This window comes from Emys orbicularis, chromosome 19 (genome assembly GCF_028017835.1).
Source record: "Emys orbicularis isolate rEmyOrb1 chromosome 19, rEmyOrb1.hap1, whole genome shotgun sequence".
NCBI classification, from domain to species: domain Eukaryota; kingdom Metazoa; phylum Chordata; order Testudines; family Emydidae; genus Emys; species Emys orbicularis.
This window is the reverse complement of record NC_088701.1, coordinates 17,205,600-17,226,179: the sequence shown is the minus strand read 5'-3', so window position 1 is coordinate 17,226,179 and position 20,580 is coordinate 17,205,600. Positions and strand designations below refer to the sequence as shown.

Genomic DNA, 20,580 nt, shown 5'->3' with positions numbered 1-20,580 from the left:
CTCCCTCTCTCCAGGCCGGGTCATTTCCGTGGGGCGAGTGGGCCTGAGAAGTGCTGTTCTTCCCTGCGGTCGGCAGTGTCGCCCCAAACACCCCCTAGGAACAGAGATCGGGGAATAGGGGGCAAGGGACTCAGCAGGGTCGGGATCTGGTCTCTGCAGGGGAGTGAAGGGGGCTGGGGTAATCATCACAGAAACAAACAGTGACACGTCTGGGACCCTGGTGCGTAACGCACTACAGGGTCCCCCCATCCCCGTATGACACCTCCAGGGTTCGCTTGGGTGTGTAATGCTCTGGCAGGCCCCTCTGTTCCCGTATGACACCTCCAGGGTTCGGGTGCTGAAGGCACTGACAGGCCCTCCAGGCCCTTATGATGCCTCCAGGTGTGTAACGCGCAAAAGGGTCCCCCCACAAGCAGGTTTGGTTGCTGGGAAAGAACACAGACCCCCCCCCCCCACCCCACACACAGGCAGGGCCTAGCTGTGGGGCCCCGGGGCCGCCCCGCTCAGTCCCCGCTGTCCAGTTTCTTGCTGCGTGGCACCAGAAAGATGCCGCCGTCGGCGGTGAGCTGCAGGGAGAACTCGTCGGGCGAGTAGGGGTTCCCCGCATCGTCCCGCAGCATGAGGAAGACCTCGCGGTACAGCTGGCCCAGCTTCTGCTTCATGAGGCCCAGGGTCTTGTCCACCTCACAGCGGTCCCGCAGCAGCTGCTGCCGCTCCCGCCCCAGCTGCTCCAGCTCCTGCTCCAGCTGCACGATGTTCTCCAGCTTGCGCTTGCGGCAGTTCTGGGCCGCCACCTTGTTCTTGCCACGGCGCCGGATGTCCCGGATCAGCGCCAGCTGCGGCTCCGTCAGCTGGTACTTGGACACCAGCTCGTTGAAGTCATCCACCGGCAGGTTGACGATCTTCTCGGTGGGGAAGGGGATCTTCATGGCCAGGGCGCGGCGCTCGTCCCGGCTGCAGGCCAGCTCGGCCCGCGGAGGCACCCGGCCCTTCTCCAGCTGGGGCTTGAACGGCTCCAGGGGCTGCATGGCAAAGGGGGGCACCTCCTGCAAGGTGGGCAGCAAGGGGTAGTGCGGGCCGTAGTCCACGGGGTACATCTCCGCGTAGTCGGGCCGCAGCCTGCTGGGCTCCAGCCCCTCTGTCTCCATGGAATCGGCGTCGCTGTAGTTGAGTGACAGGCCCGAATCTGACTCCAAGTCCTCCTGGGCATTGCAGGGTGGCGGGGGGCCGTAGCCCTCAGCCCGGCCCCCCTCAGCCCGCCTGCTGGCCTCCCCCTGGGACTCGCTTAGCAGCCCGGACAGAGACGGAGTCTTGTTAGTGCCCATCTGGCTCAGGGCGGTGGTTTCCGGCCCCGGGTCAAGGCTGGAGGAGATCAGCATCCCAGTGTAGCCATAAGGGGGGTCTATAGGGGGCACGGGGCCCATCCCCAGCCGGGGGCAGGGGGCCACCATGGCATCCAGATAGTGGCGGTCATACACTGGGGCAGGCTGGCTGCAGCTGGGCACTGGGCCATCCCCCAGCGCTGGGCAGTGCCCGTAGTTGGCAGTGGGCGCCATTTGGTGCATGAGGGTGTAGAGTGCGGGGTCATAGGGGGTCTCATTCGGCACATCCAGGCCCTGTGGGGTTGAGAGATGCAGGCTGGTTAGTGGCTGTTAGGAGCTTCCCCCAAGGCATTGCTGGGCCAGGCCTCCCATGCCTGAGGGGTCTGGGATGTTGTCCTCATAGGACAGGGTGGGGAAACCGAGGCACAGGGAGGGTAAGCGGCTTGCTCAGGGTCATTGGCAGAGTCAGGAATAGAACCCAGGAGCCCTTACTCCCAATTGCCCCCATAGCCCCACGGTCACGCTCCCCACCACGCCCTAGGCCCAAAATGCTGGTGCAAAAGCAACATAGGATCCAGACTGGACCAATGTCCCCTCCCCTCCCTAGACTCATGTTCCCCCAACCTCCTTCTGCAAACTCCTGTCCCCTCTCCCACCTCATGCACCCCAACGCCCTCCCCTCCCCTCCCCCAACTCACTCTCCTCCAACCACCTCCCCTCCCGCAACTCATGTTTCCCCCAGCTCTCCCCCCCCCCCACTCATCTTTGCTGCCCTTCTCTGAACCTTTTCCAGTCCTGCTGTAACCTTTTTGTGACAGGGCGGCCAGAACTGCACGCCCTATTCAAGGCCTGGGTGTACCAGGGATTTCTATAATGGCGTTATGATATTTTTTGTCTTATTATCAATCCCTTTCCTAATGGATCTTTACATCCTCAGCTTTTTTGACTGCTGCTGCGGACTGAGCTGACGTTTTCCATGAGGGGTCACAGCTAATTTAGAACCATCATTATATATGGGTAGGGCGACCAGATGTCCCGATTTTATAGGGACGGTCTTGATTTTTGGGTCTTTTTCTTATATAGCCTCCTATTACCCCCACACCCCCTGTCCCAATTTTTCACATTTGCTGTCTGGTCACCCTATATATGTGTAGTTGGGATTATGTTTTCTGGTGAGCATTACATTTATCTGCAACATTGAATTTCATCTGCCATTCTGTTGCCCAGTCGCCGAGTTCTGAGATCCCTGTGTAACTCTTCACAATCAGCTTTGGACTTAACTAGGGGTGATTTTGTATCTTCTGCAAACTTTGCCACTTTACTGTTTACCCCCTTTTCCAGATCATTTATGATTATGTTGAACAGCACTGGTCCCAGTACAGATCCTGGGGGGACCATGCTATTTACCTCTCCCCACTGTGAAAATTGACCATTTATTCCTACCCTTTGTTTCCTGTCTTTTGAGCATTTACTGACCCATGAGAGCACCTTTCCTCTTATCCCATGACTGCTTACTTGGCTTTGATGAGGGCCCTTTTCAAAGGCTTTCTGAAGGTCCAAGTTCACTATGTCCCTGGATCACCCTTGTTCACATGTTTATTGACCCCCTCAAGGAATTCTAATAGATTGGTGAGGCGTGATTTCCCTTTACGAAAGCCATGTTGATTCTTCCCCAACAAATCATGTTTATCAGTGTGTCTGATAAATCTGTTCTTCACTTAGTTTCTACCAAGTTGCCCAGCACTGAAGGTAGGCTCTCTGGCCTGTAATTGCCAGGATCGCCTCTGGAGCCCTTTTTTAAAATTAGGGTTACATTAGCTACCCTCCAGTCAGCTGGGCCAGAGGCTTATCTCAGTGATAGGTTACATACCACAGTTAGCAGTTCTGCAGTGTCATATCTGAGTTCCTGCAGCACTCTTGGGTGAATCCCATCTGGTCCTGGTGACTTATTACCAGGGGTGAAAGTAGGCTGGTACGGTGTACCAGTAAGAAGCCAGTACCGGCCCTTATGCAGCCGATGTTAAAGCGTTAACATCGCTGCCCCTTTTGCCCCCCTGTCAGTGGCTCTGCCGGTAGGGACCCTACTGGCAGGGCCGCTGGGGGGGCGGGGGGGATGGACAAAAGGGGCAGCTGCCACGGGGCCGGCAATTTAGCCCTAGGCCCTTTTAAATCACCACCAGAGCCATGGGTGGCGCGGGCCAGGCAGCGCGGATGGGCTGGCTGGGAGAGACGGACCCCCAGCCCTGCCCCTTCTGCCCGAGGCCCTGCCCCTTCCGCCCAAGGCCCCGCCCCTTCTGGGGGCCCGAAGTCGGGCCCCCATACGGGTAAGAGTTTAATATTACTTTCACCCCTGCTTATTACTGCTTAATATACCAATTTGTTCCAAAACCCCCTCAGCTGACACCTCAGTCTGGGACAGCTCCTCAGATCTGTCACTAAAAAAGAACAGCTCAGGTGTGGGAATCTCCCTCACATCCTCCGCAGCAAAGACCAATGCAAAGGATTCATTTCGCTTCTCCTCAACGGCCTTGTCTTCCTTGAGTGCTCCTTTAGCACCTCGACCGCCCAGTGGGCCCCCTGTCTGGCTGGCAGGCTGCTTGTTTCTGATGTATTTAAAAACATTCTTACTGTTAGTTTTTGCGTCCTTAGCAAGCAGCGTCTCAAATTCTTTCTTGACCGGCCTTATTTTAGTTTTATGCTTAATCTGCCAGCGTTTGGGTGGCTTATTACCCTCACTGGGACCTGACTTCCAGATTTTAAAGGATGCCTCTTTGCCTCGTACTGTGCTCTTAGCCCTGGTGTTAGGGTGACCAGATGTCCCGATTTTAAAGGGACAGTCCTGATATTTGGGGCTTTTTCTTATAGAAGCTCCTATTTACACACACACACCCGTCCTGATTTTTCACACTTGCTGTCTGGTCATCCTACCTGGTGGTATTCTTTTGGTCCTCTTATTGTCTCTCCTGACTTGGGGTATCTGTTTAGTCTGAGCCTTTACTATGGTGGTTTTAAACAGTCCCCACGCTGCTTGCAGGCATTTCACCCTTGGGACAGCTCCTTTTAATTAATGTCCAGCTAACGGGCGTCCTTGGCATGTTGTTCCCCTTTTTAAAGTTAATTGTCACCATGGTGGGTTTTCTTGTGTTATCCCCCTACAAGGATTACACAACAGTTGCTATTCCCTAGCAGGTCAGCTGTATTCACCTCTTGGACCAGCTCCTGGGTGCCACTTAGGACTAAATCAAGAACTGCCTCTCCCCTCGTGACTAGCTCCCAGGACTAGCTGCTCCAAGAAGCAGTGGTGGAAGCTAGTCGTGTCTAGGAATTTTATCTCTGCATCTTGCCCTAGGGGGGACATGTGCCCACTCAATAAGGGGACAATTGAAATCCCCCATTGTTATTGCACTTTCTGCTTTTGGAGCCTCTCTAATCTTCCTGAGCATTTACTGTCACCCTCGCCAGGCTGCTCAGGGCGCCAGCATTGCCTGCCCCTCTACCCACACTCTTCAGCACCGCCAGCCCTAGAAAGGGGACAGGAAGGCCTAAGGCTGGGGGGGTGGGGAATGCAGCATGCTGGGAACTCACCACCCCTTGGAGGTAGAATGGGAGGCCCAGAGCATGCTGGGAATATGCTACTCCTTGGGGTGGAATGGAGCATGCTGGGAACACCTTGCCCCTGGGGATGAGATGTGGGGCCCAGAGCATGCTGGGAACACCCTGCCCCTTTGGGTGGGATGGGAGGGCCCAGAGCATGCTGGGAATGTGCCACTCCTTGGGGTGGGATGGGGGACCCAGAACATGCTGGGAATGTGTCATTCCTGGAGTTGGAGGGGGAATGGAGCATACTGGGATCACCCTGCCCCTCGGGGAGGGGGTTGCAGGCCCAAAGCATGCTGGGAAGGCGCCCAGCCTTGCAGCAGGTGCCTGCCCTACAGAGATGGACAGCGCGATATCGTCCCTACCAGAACAATGGAGCCGATTCATCTCGTCAGACAGACGCCCCATTGTGCGGCCGGCCCCCCCGCCCTGCCCCCACCAGCCGAACACCACAGCAAGGGCCCTGCAGTGAATGGGACAGTGTTGGCGCAGGGGCAGGTGAACAGCTCCATCCCACTGGGAAGATTAAAGAGGCGGCTATGTGTAATTAATACCTGCAGCACAGCAGGGCCTTGGGAGGACAGGGTGCTGGGCGGGGGGCTGTGTGTCCTCAGAGCCCGGGCTGCCTCCCCACACTGACCAGGTCGCCTGTCCCTGGTGGGATGGATCCAGGGGGCTGCAAAGAATCCCAGGGAGGTGGGGCTAGAGCTCACCAACAGGAGGAGAGCTCCCTTGGCCTGCACAGCTAGCAGCTCCCTCATCCTCTTGGTGGGCCCAGCCACTAGGGGGCAGCATTGCTCCCTCACTCAGGGATCCCCACTAGGGGGACGGGGATTCGGTCGGCGCTGGGGGCCGGTTAGCGCCACTGGGAATTGGGCTGAGGCCAAAGGAGGGGGGAGCAGTTGGGAGAAATTAGACCTAAACATCAGGGCCGGGGTGAGCTCTGTGTTTCCAGCCAGGGCCAGATTGGCTGGGGCAGACGGCCCATCGCAGGGACCCCCCACTAGTCCAACCTGGGCTTATCAAGGCCAGGCCAAGAGCCAGCCAGTGGACTCCCCTCCTCGAGCTGGCAGTGCCCGTGCCAAGCTGAGCCATGAGTCCCCTCCCTGTGCCAGGCTCAAGGGAACCCACGTGACTTTCGACCCAGATCAGAATTTCCCCTGGGAGCAAGTCGCCCGCTGGGGTCTGGGCTCTGAACCTGGCCAAACTCGTGTCACTTGTGAGCCTACAGCAGGCAGTCACCTGGGAACAAGGCCCCATTGCAAGGGGAGATGCCAGCCAAACTTCCTGGGAGACAGACACCCAGGTGGGTGGCAGTAGCCCAATGGGGACAGGGGCCTGGCACCACAGCGCCTTGGGGCTCCAGCGCAGCTGGGTCAACCCCTCCCTCTTCTACAATAACCGCCCCTCCAGGAGATCGCGGGGCTCCGCGCTGGACGCAGCGACCGGCTCGGCCGGCGGGAGGGAGAAGGGGGCTAACAGCACCAGGCACTGCCACTGCCTGAAGCAAGGAGCCGGGGATCCAAAGCCGGCCTGGCTGGGGGAGGGAAGCAGATGCTCCGTTTGGGGCTCACCTGCAGCTCCGCGATGGACATGATCTCCTGCCAGGTCAGCTCCATCTCCCCCTGCTGGCCAGGCTCACTCAGCTGTGGTGCGGACAGGAGCGTTGTCCGGGCCCGGCCCTGCTGGGGAGGGCAAGGGGGCATCTTGCCGGCCCAGGCCCTGCCCAGCGTCTGCTCCAGAAGGGCCACCCCAAAACCGGCCGTGGCAGCGAAATTCTGTGGCACAAGGAAAGAAAGAATTTGATTGGATTTGATTGGTAGAGACAGGATCCACCGTAGCCTTCCCGTCTGCTGATTGGTAGAGACAGAATCCTCCCCAACCTTCCTGCCTGGGGATTGGTGGAGACAGGATCCATCCCAACCTTCCTGCCTTCTGATTGATAGGGACTGGATCCACCCCAAACTTCCTCACCTGTTGATTGGTAGAGAAAGGATCCACTCCATCATTCCTGCCTGCTGATTGGTACAGACAGGATCCATTCTAGCCTTCCTGCCTGGGGATTGGTGGAGACAGGATTCACCCCAGCCTTTCTGCCTGTTGATTGGTAGAGATAGGATCTCTTCCCCCCCCCCCAGCCTTCCCATCTGCTGATTGGTGGTCTGAGCTATTTCTCTCTCTGATTGGGAGCTGGAGAGCTCTCTCTGCTATGGGGCACCCTGAGGGGCTCTTTGCAGCTCCCAGGTTCTCTAGAGCGTGGCCTGGGCATGGCAGGGGAAGTGGGGATGTCCAGGATCGCTCTGCTCTGTGCATCTCCCTCGGGCCTGCTGGGCCAAGCGTATGGAGGGGCCAGGCTCCCCTTGGGCCCCGCTGTGGAGACCGGCTCCAGATCCCAACTCTCCCGAGTCTGAGGGGTTGGGTCGGGGGTCACAGTCCGGAGCTGGCTGGCCTGAGGAGTTCTGGCTCTAACTCCTCTCACAGAATTGGGCTGGGGGACACCCCCTTCCTGAAGTTCAGGCCTGGCTATAGCAGAGATTGGAGGAGGCATTCATAGGAAAGACTCCAGTCCCTGATTCCCACTGAGTTCTGGCAACCTTAGTCCTCTTCCCAACCCAGCCGGGGATGTGGGGTGAGGTCAGGACGACGCCCACCAGCCCCCACATCCCCACTCACCCCGCTGCCGCTCTCTTACCCTACTCCAGCCTCATGCCTCCTCATTTCTCTTCCCTCTCTGCCTGGGGCGATCTCTCCACCCCCTCCTCCCGCTCCACCCTTTCCTGAGCTCCCTCCAGAGTCTCCCACCCTGTGGGGTGTCCCACCACATCTGGGGGGTTGGGCGGAGGAGAGGAGGCTGCGGTACTGGGCCTTTCCCGTGCACCATGTTTCCTTCTGCAGCCCGGTGGGATGTTCCCCACGGCAACCCCAGGCGTGGCCACCCCGTCTGGTGCCCCGATAAGCCTCCCCTCCCCGGTCGCTCCCCTCACCTCTGAGCCGGTTCTGTGAATTTGCAGCCCGCAGCTGGCAAAATCAGACATTCATGAAGCCGGGAGGAGGCCTGCTCTGCTCCTGCAACACACAGATAAGGGCCCTTATCACCCGCAGCTGCACGGCCAAGGCATGCGCCCCGGCCAGCGGCTGTCAGACTCATGCCCAGCCAGCTCCCTGAACCCCACTGTGCTTTCCCCACCTGCTCCCAGCCCTGACCATCCCCAGGCTCTGTCCAGGCCCAGACACACCCATGAAACTGCCCAAAGCACAAGGGAGGCAGTGTGACCTAGTGGGTAGTGCACTGCACTAGAACACAGGACGCCGGGGTTCTGTTCCATGGCTACTTCCCTGCTCAGTGCCTCAGTTTCCCCTCCTTGTCTCTATTCAGCCTGGGAGCTCTTTGGGGCAGGGTCCATTTCTCACGCTGCGTCTGTGCAGCGCCTGGCGCAGCAGGGCCCTGATCTCGGTCAGGGTCTCTAGGTGCTGCTGATACGCACAGAATAATCCTGTTTTGCAACAGGAGCCGATGGTGGATCATGGAGGGGGCCCCAGTGAACCCACTCAGATTGGCCATGACGCTGGGACTCATGCTCCCGCCTTGAGAGACTGCGCCACGCTAATGACCATGAATGGCCAGGCCTTGGATTTACCTTGCACCCTCCTGCAGCACAGCGCCCCCTAGCGCCACCCTGGGGCAACAGGGCCAGCGCTGACTGCCAGGGGAGAGCGCCCCCTATTGAGCCCCTCACTTTGCTCCCTGCAGCACAGCGCCCCCTAGCGCCACCCTGGGGCAATAGGGCCAGCGCTGACTGCCAGGGGAGAGCGCCCCCTGCTGAGCCCCCGCCCCGCTCCCTGGGTCCGCAGCCCTCCCCAGGGCCAGCGCCTGAGCGTGCGGGCAGGGCTGCCTCCCTCCAGCGATTTCACAAGAGGTTCCTTGCGGCAGGGGAGCCCCCGGGCTGCCGGGAAGAAAAGCAGAAACGGCCCCGTCACTTGCCAGCCCCGCCCGGCGCCCACGTTACCCACTCCCTGCTGGCAGTGTCCTCCCAGGGGAACTTCCCTGCCGCTCCATTCAGCTCTGCCAAGCAATGACCCCCACGACACCCTCCCCCAGTCACACTGAGGCTCCTTGTATGGGGGGGTCAGAGTCCTTAACCCCCCAGTGGAACTGAGTCCCAGTGGGCTTGTGCCACCCCAGGAATTAACGAATGACATGGCCAGGACGGCTCCGTGGGGCCCAATGGCACAGATCTTGGCTCCCCCAGTGGCTGGGCTGGTTTTCTGGGGCCCAAAGGGAGAGACCCCAGCTCCTCCCCCCATGGCCAGGCCAGCTCCCTGGGGCCCAAAGGGACAGATCCTGGGTCCCCCCCCCCCCCCCCCATGGCCCAGCAGGTTCTGTGGGGCTTACAAGGACAGGATCTGGCAGATCGACGCTCCCCCGCCCCACACCCCCTTCTCATTCCCCTCTAAGCCCACTCCCCCCCCTCCTGGCTCCAAGGCTAAGGCCAGCCTTCCAAGGGCGGGCACCCAGTCAGAGCCGGATTCTCAGTAGAGATGGCCCTGCCAGGGGCACGCTGGGCTGCAGCTCCTTGGAAAGTCCAGCCCAGCTACCCAGGGGGTTTAGCTGGGCCTGAATCTGTAATTTGCGTCCCGAGCTCAGAACGGCCACGAAGCCAGACCCAAAAGCACCCGCCTCCCCCTCCGTGCATTGGGGAAACCTGAGGGGCAATTCACAGGAAAGATGTGGGGAAGGGGGAATCCCAGGCCCCAGCCCGAGCCCAGCCCCGAACCTACGGAACTACGATTGGGGCAATAAACCACGGAGACGACGGGTCAGATGTGTGAGACCTGAGCCAAAGCAAGGGTGAGAAACAAAGGCACACCCTGCTCAGGCCACTCACTGTCCTTCCCTCCATCCACCCATTGCCAACCAGGGGAGAGTTTGAAATCTTGAAATACTTCACCTCCAGGCAGTGGTGTAGCCAGGATCTAAGAGCAGGGGGAGCAAACATAAAAAAGGCTCCCCCCCTTGGCTCCTCCTCTGGCCACACCCCCCTTGGCTCCTCCTCCGGCCGCTCCGCGCCCTCCCCCCTTGGCTGGCTCCTCTGGCTGTGCCGCCCCCCCCATTGACTGCCGGCTGCCATGCTGCGCCCCCCCTTGCTCCTCCGGCCACGGCTGCCGGCCGCGTTGCGGGCCGCCTTGCTGCGCCCCACCCTCACTCTGCCTCCTCCGGCCGTGCCCGCCACCCCCCCATTGGCTGCCGGCCGCCCTGCTGCGCCCCCCCTCGCTCCTCCGGTCATGCCGCCCCCTCCCCATGGCTCCTCCGGCCGTGCTGCCCCCCCTTGCCTGCAGGAGGTCAGCACCGGCCGGCAGGCGCGCCGCTTTTTGAAAATGTGCTGAGGGGAAGCGGCTGCTTCCCCTGCACCCCATTAGCTACACTACTGGCCCCTGCTGCCCGGGGTCCTGGCTGCCAGTCCCGCTGCTGTCCAGGGTGTTGGCCGCTGGCCCCAGGTCCTGTTCAACCGCCAGGTCCCGCTCGGCCGCTGGCCCCGGGGGCTCCACTGCCGGCCCCAGGGTCCCAGCCGCCGGCCACCTGTGGCTCCACACCCACCCCTAGCTGGGTCCCCAGCCTCCGCCGCCTTACCCCTGTCCACGTCCCGCCCTCCCAGAGCCATAGCCCTGCTCCTGGCCCCAGCTCTAGGGGGTGGTGAGAGGCACGGATAGGGATAAGAGGGGTGCAGCTCAGCACCCCCACTCCAAAAACACCCAGTGACACTGGGGCAGAGATGGGCACTGCCAAGGGCCATGCAGGTGGGTCCCATGTAACTGACCAGGCAGATCAGAGACTGGTACCAGCTGATTGGTACCAACTGGGCCACACCCATTGCTGTACCCGAGAAGCAGCTGTTGGATAACGGGACACGGCACCTTTCCCCACATGACCACCCATCCAAACCCATCTGTCCCGCAGGCCCCACTGGGAAGCTAGTGAGGCAGTTCTGAGAGTAAATAGATTTCGTGGTGATAAAACCAGAAGGGCCCATTCAGATCCCTGCATCCAGCCTGGTAACTGATGGGCAGGATCATTCAGACACGCGTCCATCCTCAACCAAAAGCCTCCACGGGATGGAGAATCCACCAGTCCGCTGGGAAGCTGCTCCCAGGACTAATTCCCCTCCCTGTTACAGACTCATGTCTCAATCCCAGTTTGAACTGGGAGGGATCCAGCCTCGGGGGCGGGGCATTCCAGAGGCTCCTACTCGCTATAGTTATTTGTTCGGTGTATTACGGTAGCATCTCGGATCCTCACTCATGGACCAGGACCCCAAGGTGCCAGGCGCTGTATAAACACAACAGACCCTGTGCCAAAGAGCTTACAGTCCAATGCAGCCAGCTCTGGGGTGGGATGCAGCAGCTTCCAGTCGGAGGCCTGGTCAACACTTAAAACGTCGGTCGACAGCTATGGGATTCAGGGGTGTGAAAAATCCACCCCCAAGACCTGGCCCCAGTAACCTCAGTTTGGACCTTCACTGGATCATCTCTGTCCTGCTGCATTTCCAAAGAGGCCGATTCAGCCTTTTTTAGCTCAAAAAAAACCCCCATTTCTCTAAATCTGCTAGGTTTCTTGGTTTGTTTTTCCCCCCTTTGCTTTTGTCTCCATCCCTGGCAACTTTGAAAGGCTGTTTTCCTCCAAGGCCCGCTCTGGTTCAGGGAGGAATTGGTGAGGGAAGTTTTCTGGCTGGTGCTACGCAGGACGGCGGACGAGACGCTCCCAACGGCCCCTTCAAAGCTATTACAAACATTTCGTAATTTTCCAAAAATATATATAAAAAAAACCAACGAAATGTCGAAAGAGGAAACAACCCTTTGATCCCAGAAATATGGGGGTTGGTGGTTTTTCTCTGAAAAAGCCCCCCCACACCATACACACACATGTGACTTAAGTAACCAATCAGAACTGGCCATGGGGAGCCTGTCCCCACTCCCAAATCCTTGAGCTGGGCCCTGACCCTGGCGCTGCCCTTGTGTTCCTTGCTCTCAACCTGCTGCCTTTGGGCATTGCGGGTGCACCGGGCTGGGCCCTGGAGGGGCTGGGGAGCAAGTGGCAGCTCCCTGCGGGGGCAGGTTGGCGGAGTGCCCTGTGCTGTCTCCTAAGGATGCCCTGTGGATGCCCCCAGCTGTCTCATCCCTCGTTCCCCGGGACAATAAACACTCCCCAGCCGCAGGAACGCCCAGCCAGACCGCATGTTGTGCTCACTTCTGCTTTCAGGTGCTTTCCAGCAAGCGGGACGAGCAGCCGGCCGCAGCATCATCCCACCGGGACCGGGGAGGGGGGGTGGGGGCGGGGCTCAGCTCGGCAGCCTTGTGCCACCAGTGCTTGGTTTCCACCGAAGCCAGCGTGGATGGGGTTAATGGGCCTGTTCATTACGGGGAGAGGGGGGATGAGCCAGGGTAAAGGCTGTGGGTGTGGGGCGGGGAGGGGTGCTGGGGACTTCCTGTTGAGCAGCCCAGGTGGTGCCTGGATCCAGGACTCTGTCCGTCTCTCTCATCCCGTCCATTTGTCTCCCCTCCATGTGGATCAGAGCCCCCGGATCAGGGGCAGCTCCCCACAGGGCTGAACCCAATGCCAGCTGGGGGCAGATTTGCGCCGAAGCAACATGAGATTCACTCTCCCGCCGCCGGCGTCAGATCCCAAACCCAATTCCCCCCTTCAGCGCCACCAGTGGGGGCATTGGGCCTGGCCTAAATGTCAGATCCCTCCTGTTCCAAGCCATATTCTCCATGTGGTCTAGAGGTTAGAGCCCGAGGGAATGGAAACCAGGACTCCTGGGTTCTCTCCTTTGGCTCTGGCTGGGGAGTGGGGTCTGGTGGGTTAGAGCTATGGGGCAGAGCGACAGGACTCCTGGGTTCTAGCCCCAGCTCTGCTCCTGATTCCCTCGGTGAGCCCATTGTCAGAGCAGTTTTGCCACCTGATGCTAGGGCCCTATAGAAAGCAGGGCACTTTTATTGCAGGGAGATGCAGGGATCAGAGGGTTAAGGCACTGATCAGCCCCCTCCCCCACCGCAGCCTGTGGGCCGTTATCACCTTCTGGGGCCCCTGGTTTCCCGCCCGTGTTTCGACACAGGCCCCCTACGATTTCCCAAGGCCCCGGCGGGATGTTGCACAAGGCAAAACTGACGCCCGGCCTCTCTTGGTTAACACTGCGCCTGGCTCCCGCGGGGCACATCCCCCTCCCCTGCTCCTGGGTCCAGGGCGTGGGATGGGGTGGGGCGGGGGGGGGGGGTTGCGGGGCCTCTCCCTGGGACATCCTCCTTAGGAGGGGCCTCCCCACCAGCCCTGGCCACTGCCCAGCCTCTTGGCTCATCAGGGTGGCCCTGCCCTGCACCCTTGGCCCAGGCAGCCCTGCCATGCGATCAGCACCATGCACTGCAACAAACACTCCAGCACCCCCCAGCCATCCACCCAGCGCAGCCACTCGCAAACACTGGTCACTGCCCTTGTAGCATCGCGGGTAGTGCACTGGACTGGGACTCGGGAGAGCTGGGGTCTGTCCCTGGCTCTGGCCTGCTGGGTGACTTTAGGCAAGCTGTGCCTCTCTGTGCCTCAGTTTCCCCACCTGTACAATAGGGATCACAGCGCTGACTTCCTCGGTGAAGCGCTTTGAGATCGACAGAGAAGAGCCTGGCGGGATTGTTACTATGGCACTGGGAGCTGGCAGTTTGCGCCAGACCCTGCGATGGCTCTGACAGCTGAGATCCCACTTCACCCACCAGCAGTGCTGACCCCTGCCTGCTCCCTCCCCTGTGCCCCACCCTGCCCTGCCTTCCAGCTGCTGGATCTCACATACTCCCCCACCAGGTGGGACCCACATCCCCTCCCCCACCCACTCCAGGTGTCACCCAGTGGCGCAGGATGGGGATACTTTCCCTCCAGACCCCTGCGCTTCCCAGCTGGCGTCCTGCAACCTTAGCATTACCAGGCGCCGGCGAGCATGTGTGCACCACTGCCCCCTGCTAGTCACGATAAGGACTGCTCAGCTGTGTGTCAGAGGCCCTGCACTGCTGAGGGGGAGTCTCCCTTAGTGCAGATGGTTTTGACACCAGGAGGATCTGAATTCTATGTCTCATGCAGCTACGACATGCAGCCTGGAACTGGGCGTGGAGTTCCCAGTGCCCACGACATTGCTACAAGATTCTGCCCAGCTCCTGTACTTGTTGTGGGAAGACCCTACAATAACAAACCAGCATTACTTGCATCTGAAGAAGTGAGGTTCTTACCCACGAAAGCTTATGCTCCCAATACTTCTGTTAGTCTTAAAGGTGCCACAGGACCCTCTGTTGCTTTAAACCAGCATATGTGGCACAGTGCTCAGGGAGACCCTACAATAACAAACCAGCATGCACAGCAGTGTGCTCGGTGGGCTTTTCAAGCTCCCAGAGACGTTCAGGATCAGGCTGGCGTCAGTGCTGGGATGGGGCTGCCTGGGGCTTGAACCCAGAGCTGGGTAGGTGCTCAGGGCTGGGGCGGGCTATACAGGCAAAGGGGAGAGACAGGCAGAGACTTATGACTGGGCTCTGCCAATCTGGAGCCAGGCACCCCGCTCTCAGTGGTTGGGGGCAGGGGGTTCCCCCAGGACCATTGTTTGTTCTGCTACTTAGCCTGAGACGTAGCTTGTACCAAGTGTGTGGAATGCTGATGCCCTGCATGGGTTATTAACAGCGGGGGTCGAACCTGCAACCAGATCATCGTCCCTAAGCCTAAAACATCAGTTCTTAGGCATGGCTGTACTAGGCCCATCAATCCAGACCTGGCCTAGGCACCACAAGAAGGGGACAGAGCACCACACTCAGTGGGCGTGGCTTATACTTGGGTAGGTGGGTGTTGTGTGCACATGCGTCAGTGTGTGAGCTCCACTGCCCTCTACTGGATGGAATCCACACCGCTCTACTCTGTGTCATAGCCCCTGTACTGCTCCCAGGGAGTCTCCCTGAGGTTCTGGGGGTCTAGGGTGCGACTCCTGTGACACCTAGAGGGGCTTGTCACAGGGCCCCTCTTCCAACCCAGGCAAGGCCGAGCCCTGCTCTGAGCCAATGGCCCCTTCCCCGGAGGGATTGGTCTTCAGTGTCACTCCACTGGCTTGGAGTCCAGGGGCCAGCCCAGGGGCTCCGGAGGGAGGGACCCGATGGGGATCATGGTCAGTGTGTATGGGGGTGTGGAGCCAGCCCCAGATTCCCACCCTGGTTCTGGCAGCGCAGCCCCAGGGGGTGCATCCAGCCCCATCTCTGCCCCTAGCAAAGGGGTTCAATCTAGCCCCCCCGCTGGGTTGTTTCTCTGCAGTCACGGATGGAGATGATACAGAAGCCTGGCTAGAATCTGGCTCGCTTGCCCCTGGCTGGAGCAGCTGGCTGGGGATGGGAGCCTGCGTGGGTTTGGGTTGGGAAGGCAGCTTTGGGACTTGCAGAGTCAGCTGCTTCTCGGTGACGCTGAGGTAAATCCAGGGTCATGCCATGCACCTGAGTGGGGCTAGTCCAGCTTCACACTGGCCTAGCTAAGTGCCGAGTTTGGCTCAGAGGGGGTGGAAGCGGGCACGGCTCTTCCAACCCTGTGTGCCAAATCAGCACCCCAAGCCACGAGCCAGAGATGGGGCAGGGAGAGGGCTTAGATCCCCCAGGAATGCAGGCCTCTGCCCCCGGAGCTGAAGGAGAATCCCCACTAGCTGTTAGCAGTATAGGGTGTATGACACACAGCTCAGCCTTTATGCCCCACGTGTTGCTCTACTGAGGCTAAGGGAGACTGGGCACCTGCTCTGGGGTGACACTCGCTTGGAGACAGGAGTGAGCTGAGACCCTGCAGGGAGATATTTCCTTTGCTGTTTCTCGTTGTTACCAGTCTGAGGACAAAGCTGCTCAGATCCTCAGAAGGAGAGAGAGATACAGGAACACCCTTATCGCCCCTCAGCGTGAGGCCCAGGGCCCACCCCCTCCAGGGGCAGGCTGGGCTGGCCCCTAGTCAGGTACATGGGTACCCAGCCAGGGCCTGGGCACATTCAGTAAGCCAGAGCTGCAGAGCTGCTGATGGCCTGTCTGGCAGGGGGGTATCACCCGCGCTGCTAGATTTCCCTGGTACCTCCAACAGCCTCCGCACCCAGCTCTCAGGCATCCCCGGCACTGCCACATCCCGGGCACCTCCACCAAGCCAGCCACCCCTCTGCCTGGGAGTTTGGGGCTCTGGCAACACCCCCAGTCCGAAAAGCAAACAGAGCCCAACCTCCCTGAGCTCTGCCTAGTTCCCAGTTGATGCTAAACAGCTGTGGGCTGCGCTGCACCCCAGAAGTGACTGCTTTTGGGCAGTGGGGGAAGAGGTCCCTGTGGCAGCAGTCCTGGAAACCCTCTGGGACTCTTCAGGGATAGAATCCAGCCCCTGCTGCTCTGAGCGCGCAGCCCCTGGCACTTGAGCTGAAGGGGAATCGCTGTTGGCTGTGAGGGGGTTATGACACTCAGTGAAGCAGAGTCTGCAGCCATCCAGGAGAGGGCAGTGGTTAGAACTAACTGGCTGGTCACCGGTCCTGAGACCAGCCAGGCCCCTCTCCAGGAAGAGGCTGGGAAGAGACAGGCTTAGAGCAGGGTCCCTGGGGCAGCAGAAACGGCCCCAGGGGAGGGCAAGGCCAATGGGCCATCAAGTCCAGGACCTGGCTCCCCCTGTGAGACCCCCAGTGTGTCCAGCCAACCACAGACCTGTCCCCGGAGCCCAGGCCTGGTTCTGCAACCCAAACCCCGACACAAGCTAAAGGAAAATCTCCTGCAGCTCTTCGCACTACAGGGTCTATGGGCCATGGCTAGCAGTGCTGGGTGCACCCAGGAGAGGGCAGTGGTGCACATATGTGCACAGCCCCCCCCACACACACACACCATTTAGATTGTCCTTTTCCACCAATGTCCCACCCAAGCCCCAGACCTGGGTTCAACCTTCAGAGCAAACGCTCGACTCTCAGCGACCTGCCAGGAGCAGAAACCTGCCGTGCACCACAGAAACAAGCACTGGAGCCACACGGCCACGAGCCCGGGAGGAAGAGGAGCCGCCAGTGACCCAACCCCCACCCCACTCACCCCACACTGAGGGGACAGTGCAAATGCCCATGAGCCCCCCATGGGAGCTGCTTCTCGCGTAGCTGCTGGGAGAATTTGCTGACCTCTGCACTGGCTCCATGTGTGTGTGTGTGTGTGTGCACTCTGTGTGTAGGGGTGTGTGTGCATTGTGTGTGTGTGCATAGAGTATATGTGTGTGTGTGCACTCTGTGTGCGTGTGCACTCTGTGTGTGTGTGCATACAGTTTTTATGTGTGCATGTGCACTCTGTGTGTAGGGGTGTGTGTGTGTGTGCAGTGTGTGTGTGTAGGGTGTGTGTGTTTGTGTATGCACTCTGTGTGCATGTGCATTCTGTGTGTGTGTGCATACAGTTTGTATGTGTGCATGTGCACTCTGTGTGTAGGGGTGTGTGTGTGTAGGGTGTGTGTGTGTGTGCACTCTGTGTGTAGGGGTGTGTGTGTGTGTATACAGTGTGTCTGTGTGCGTGTGCACTCTGTGTGTAGGGGTGTGTGTAGGATGTGTGTGTGTGTGTGTGTGTGTGTGTGCATACAGTGTGTCCGTGTGTGTAGGGGTGTGTGTGCACGGTGCGTGTGTGTAGGATGTGTGTATGGTGTTGTGCACCAGGAGAAGGTGATGCGGGGGGGAGGTGGGCTGTGTTTTCCATTCACCTCCAGCGAGTCACTAACTCACACCCAGAGACACAAGGGCGCAGACGGGAGAAGGCGGCCTCCAGGCTGAGCCCCCCCCTCCTGACCTGCCTTCTCTCTCCTGCCCTTTCAGACACAAACCCTACCCGCGCCGAAGCCCGGGCAAGTCTCCGCAGGACCCCGCAGCGCAGCGACTGCCCCACAGGCCACTGAGCGCAGACCTCCAAACCCAGCAGGGTGGAGCCCGTCTGATCAGAACCCCCAGGGGCTGCAGCATCCCCGCCCCACATGCCCAGCGCTTCATACCCCCAGCTTCCTCGTGGGCCCCACGCCTGCCCCCAGAGCCACGTGGCCCCAGCCAGCTCACAGAGATGGGTCCGAGCACCAGGTTTCCGACCGGGATCTGGGTCGGACCCTTCCCACAGCTCGGGTGGCCGGATGGAGATGGCGATCTGTGGGGGTGGGGGGAGGTTGGACGGGGACAGGGATCCTGGTCAGGGGGTTGGGGGGCTAAACAGGGCTGGGGATCCGTGTCGTGGGGGCAGCATTGGAATCTGGGGGTTGGTGCTGGGATTGTTCCAGAGCCTGGGGCCCCGATCCTGGCGCATCGGGGGGGGGGGGGGGCTCTGAACCACCCCAGCCAGCAGTTCCATGCAGGCAGGACAGGGCTCATCCCCCCCCCCCCCCAGTGGTGACCCATCTGCCTTGGGAAAATCTCCCACCCCCAGCTGGGATCTCCGGTTCCCAGCACCTGCCGGAGCCGCGGGGACCTGAACAAAGTCTCCTTTGAGAGGCCGTGGCTGGGCCAGGCACCGCTGCTGGCTCCTACCTGCCTGGGATCCCCAGCCGGGGTCTCGCTCTTTTTCCCCGTCTCCCTCACGGTGGCTCCTTCCCGCAGGACCCCGAGGTGCTGGGGCAACCGAGCGTGGTCCGTGCTGCGAGCCGGGGGGGCCTTCTCAGGGCACCTCCATCCTGGGCAGCCCTGGGGGGCGCACAGAGGGCAGGGCTCTCGTCCGTGTTCTCCTCGGTGAGGCTCTGCGCCTCTCCCTGGGGTTGCCTGTTATTACATAAGCGGGGCCAGCCCTGCCCCGCCGTCTAACGGCCTCCCGCCCCCCCGCGAGGTGTGGAGGGGAAGCCACAGAGCGCAGTGTCCGTAGGGGATGCCCCCCCGCCCCCGGCCTCCGGGGGCTGCGCTGCAGGGAAACAGGAGCCCTCGCTCCAGGGCACACGGTGATAACAAGGACACACATCACAACACGACACAACCCCCGACAACACCCAGCCACGCAAAGACTCCTGCACGCAGCGCCACGCACACACACACACACACACACACGCTTGTGCATATACACAAACACAGCCACACGTGTGCACACAGAGCCCCCTCCCCCACGCACACAGAGTCTCTCACACACATACACAGCCGCACACGCACAGCCACACATACAGCCACACGCACACACACAGAGCCCCACAAACACACACAGCCCCACATGCACGCACAGAGCCCCACAAACACACACAGCCACACATACAGCCACATGCACACACACAGAGCCCTTCAAACACCCACCCAGCCACACACACACACGCTTGTGCATATGCACAAACACAGCCACACGTGTGCGCACAGAGCCCCCTCCCCCGCGCACACAGAGTCTCTCACACACACACACACAGCCGCACACGCACAGCCACATGCACACACACAGAGCCCCTCAAACACCCACCCAGCCACACACTCACACACAGCCGCACACGCACAGCCACACATACAGCCACATGCACACACACAGAGCCCCTCAAACACCCACCCAGCCACACACACACACCCTTGTGCATACTCACAAACACAGCCGCATGTGCACACAGAGCTTGCCTCCCCCACATACAAAGCCACAGACACTCACAGACACACATACAGCCACACACAAAGAGAGCCCCACAAACACACACACAGCCACACATGCACGCACAGAGCCCCACAAACACACACAGCCACACATGCACACACAGAGCCCCACAAACACACACAGCCACACATGCACGCACAGAGCCCCGCAAACACACACAGCCACACATGCACGCACGCACAGCTCCATACACAAAGACAACTTTAAAAGGGATTATTGAGCCCTGAGAAAGACAAACACAAACCCACAGACTCAGCCCCCAGCTGAGCTGAAATGTTACGTGGGTTCATCCACAGAGGCGCGTTCGTTCCTTCTTTTCCCCCCATTGGAGCCCAAGAATTTTTGTGACTTTTTGCCACAGTTTGGTTAAGTCTCAAATATACCCAGGTGGGAGTGCAATGCAAATTCATTTTTACTCAATAAAACAGATTGAGTTTGTCCCACAGGAACCGGCGGCGGGGGTGGGGGGGGGGAGAGGTGCCTGTGGCCGGTGGAGCACAGCGACCCTGGGGGCAGCTGGGGGGCGGCAGGGTGACCACGGGGGTGCAGGAGGGCATGATGAGGGGGGCACCAGCATCATCAATTGTGTCTTTTATGTGAGAATCTCGCACATTTGTTAACCCCCCCGCCAGCCAGTACCCAATTGTGCTGATGGGGAAACTGAGGCACGGAGAGGGTGTGGGACTGGCTGAAGGTCAGACAGAAAAGCTGAGGCAGATATGGGGAGCGGAACCCAGGTGTCCTGACTCCCAGCTCCCTCTGCTCTAACTCACTCCACTCCACCATGCAAGCCACTTGGGTACTACAAACAACAGGTCCTTAGAGTCTCAATGGGGCAGCCGAGGGCTGAGCGGGCCACTTCTGGGAGGACAGTGGGGTCTTGTGGTTAGAGCAGTGGAGACTGGGAGTCAGGACTCCTGGGTTCTATCCCCAGCTCTGGGACAGGTGTGGGGTCTGGTGATTAGAGAAGGGTTGTGTGGGGGCGGCAGGGAGAATGGGCATCAGGACTCCTGGGGGGGGAGTGGGGTCA

At 59.9% G+C, this 20,580-nt stretch overlaps 1 protein-coding gene across 2 annotated transcripts; it reads right to left on the bottom strand.

Annotated features, from left to right (window-relative positions):
- Positions 1-503: 503 nt before the first annotated feature.
- NFE2 (nuclear factor, erythroid 2) lies at positions 504-18,672 on the bottom strand. 2 transcript variants are annotated; one of them, XM_065419532.1, is made up of 4 exons: positions 18,467-18,672; positions 7,904-7,985; positions 6,494-6,697; positions 504-1,616 (listed from the first exon to the last, which is right to left on the bottom strand). In XM_065419532.1, exons 2-4 carry the CDS (start codon positions 7,952-7,954, stop codon positions 504-506), a joined length of 1,368 nt encoding a protein of 455 aa, XP_065275604.1. In that variant the 5' UTR covers positions 7,955-7,985; positions 18,467-18,672. The 2 variants fall into 2 exon arrangements, with proteins under 2 accessions (XP_065275604.1, XP_065275605.1); XM_065419533.1 differs by lacking the exon at positions 18,467-18,672 and adding an exon at positions 9,869-9,904.
- Between the last annotated feature and the right edge of the window lie 1,908 nt (positions 18,673-20,580).

Bases quoted from the DNA above. Each gene is read 5' to 3' on its own strand.
- NFE2 (XM_065419532.1), bottom strand. From the start codon at position 7,954: ATGTCTGATTTTGCCAGCTGCGGGCTGCAAATTCACAGAACCGGCTCA. The intron at 6,698-7,903 runs GTGAGGGGAGCG...CTTGTGCCACAG, and splicing joins TTCACAGAACCGGCTCAGAG to AATTTCGCTGCCACGGCCGG. The intron at 1,617-6,493 runs GTGAGCCCCAAA...TCAACCCCACAG, and splicing joins TGTCCATCGCGGAGCTGCAG to GGCCTGGATGTGCCGAATGA.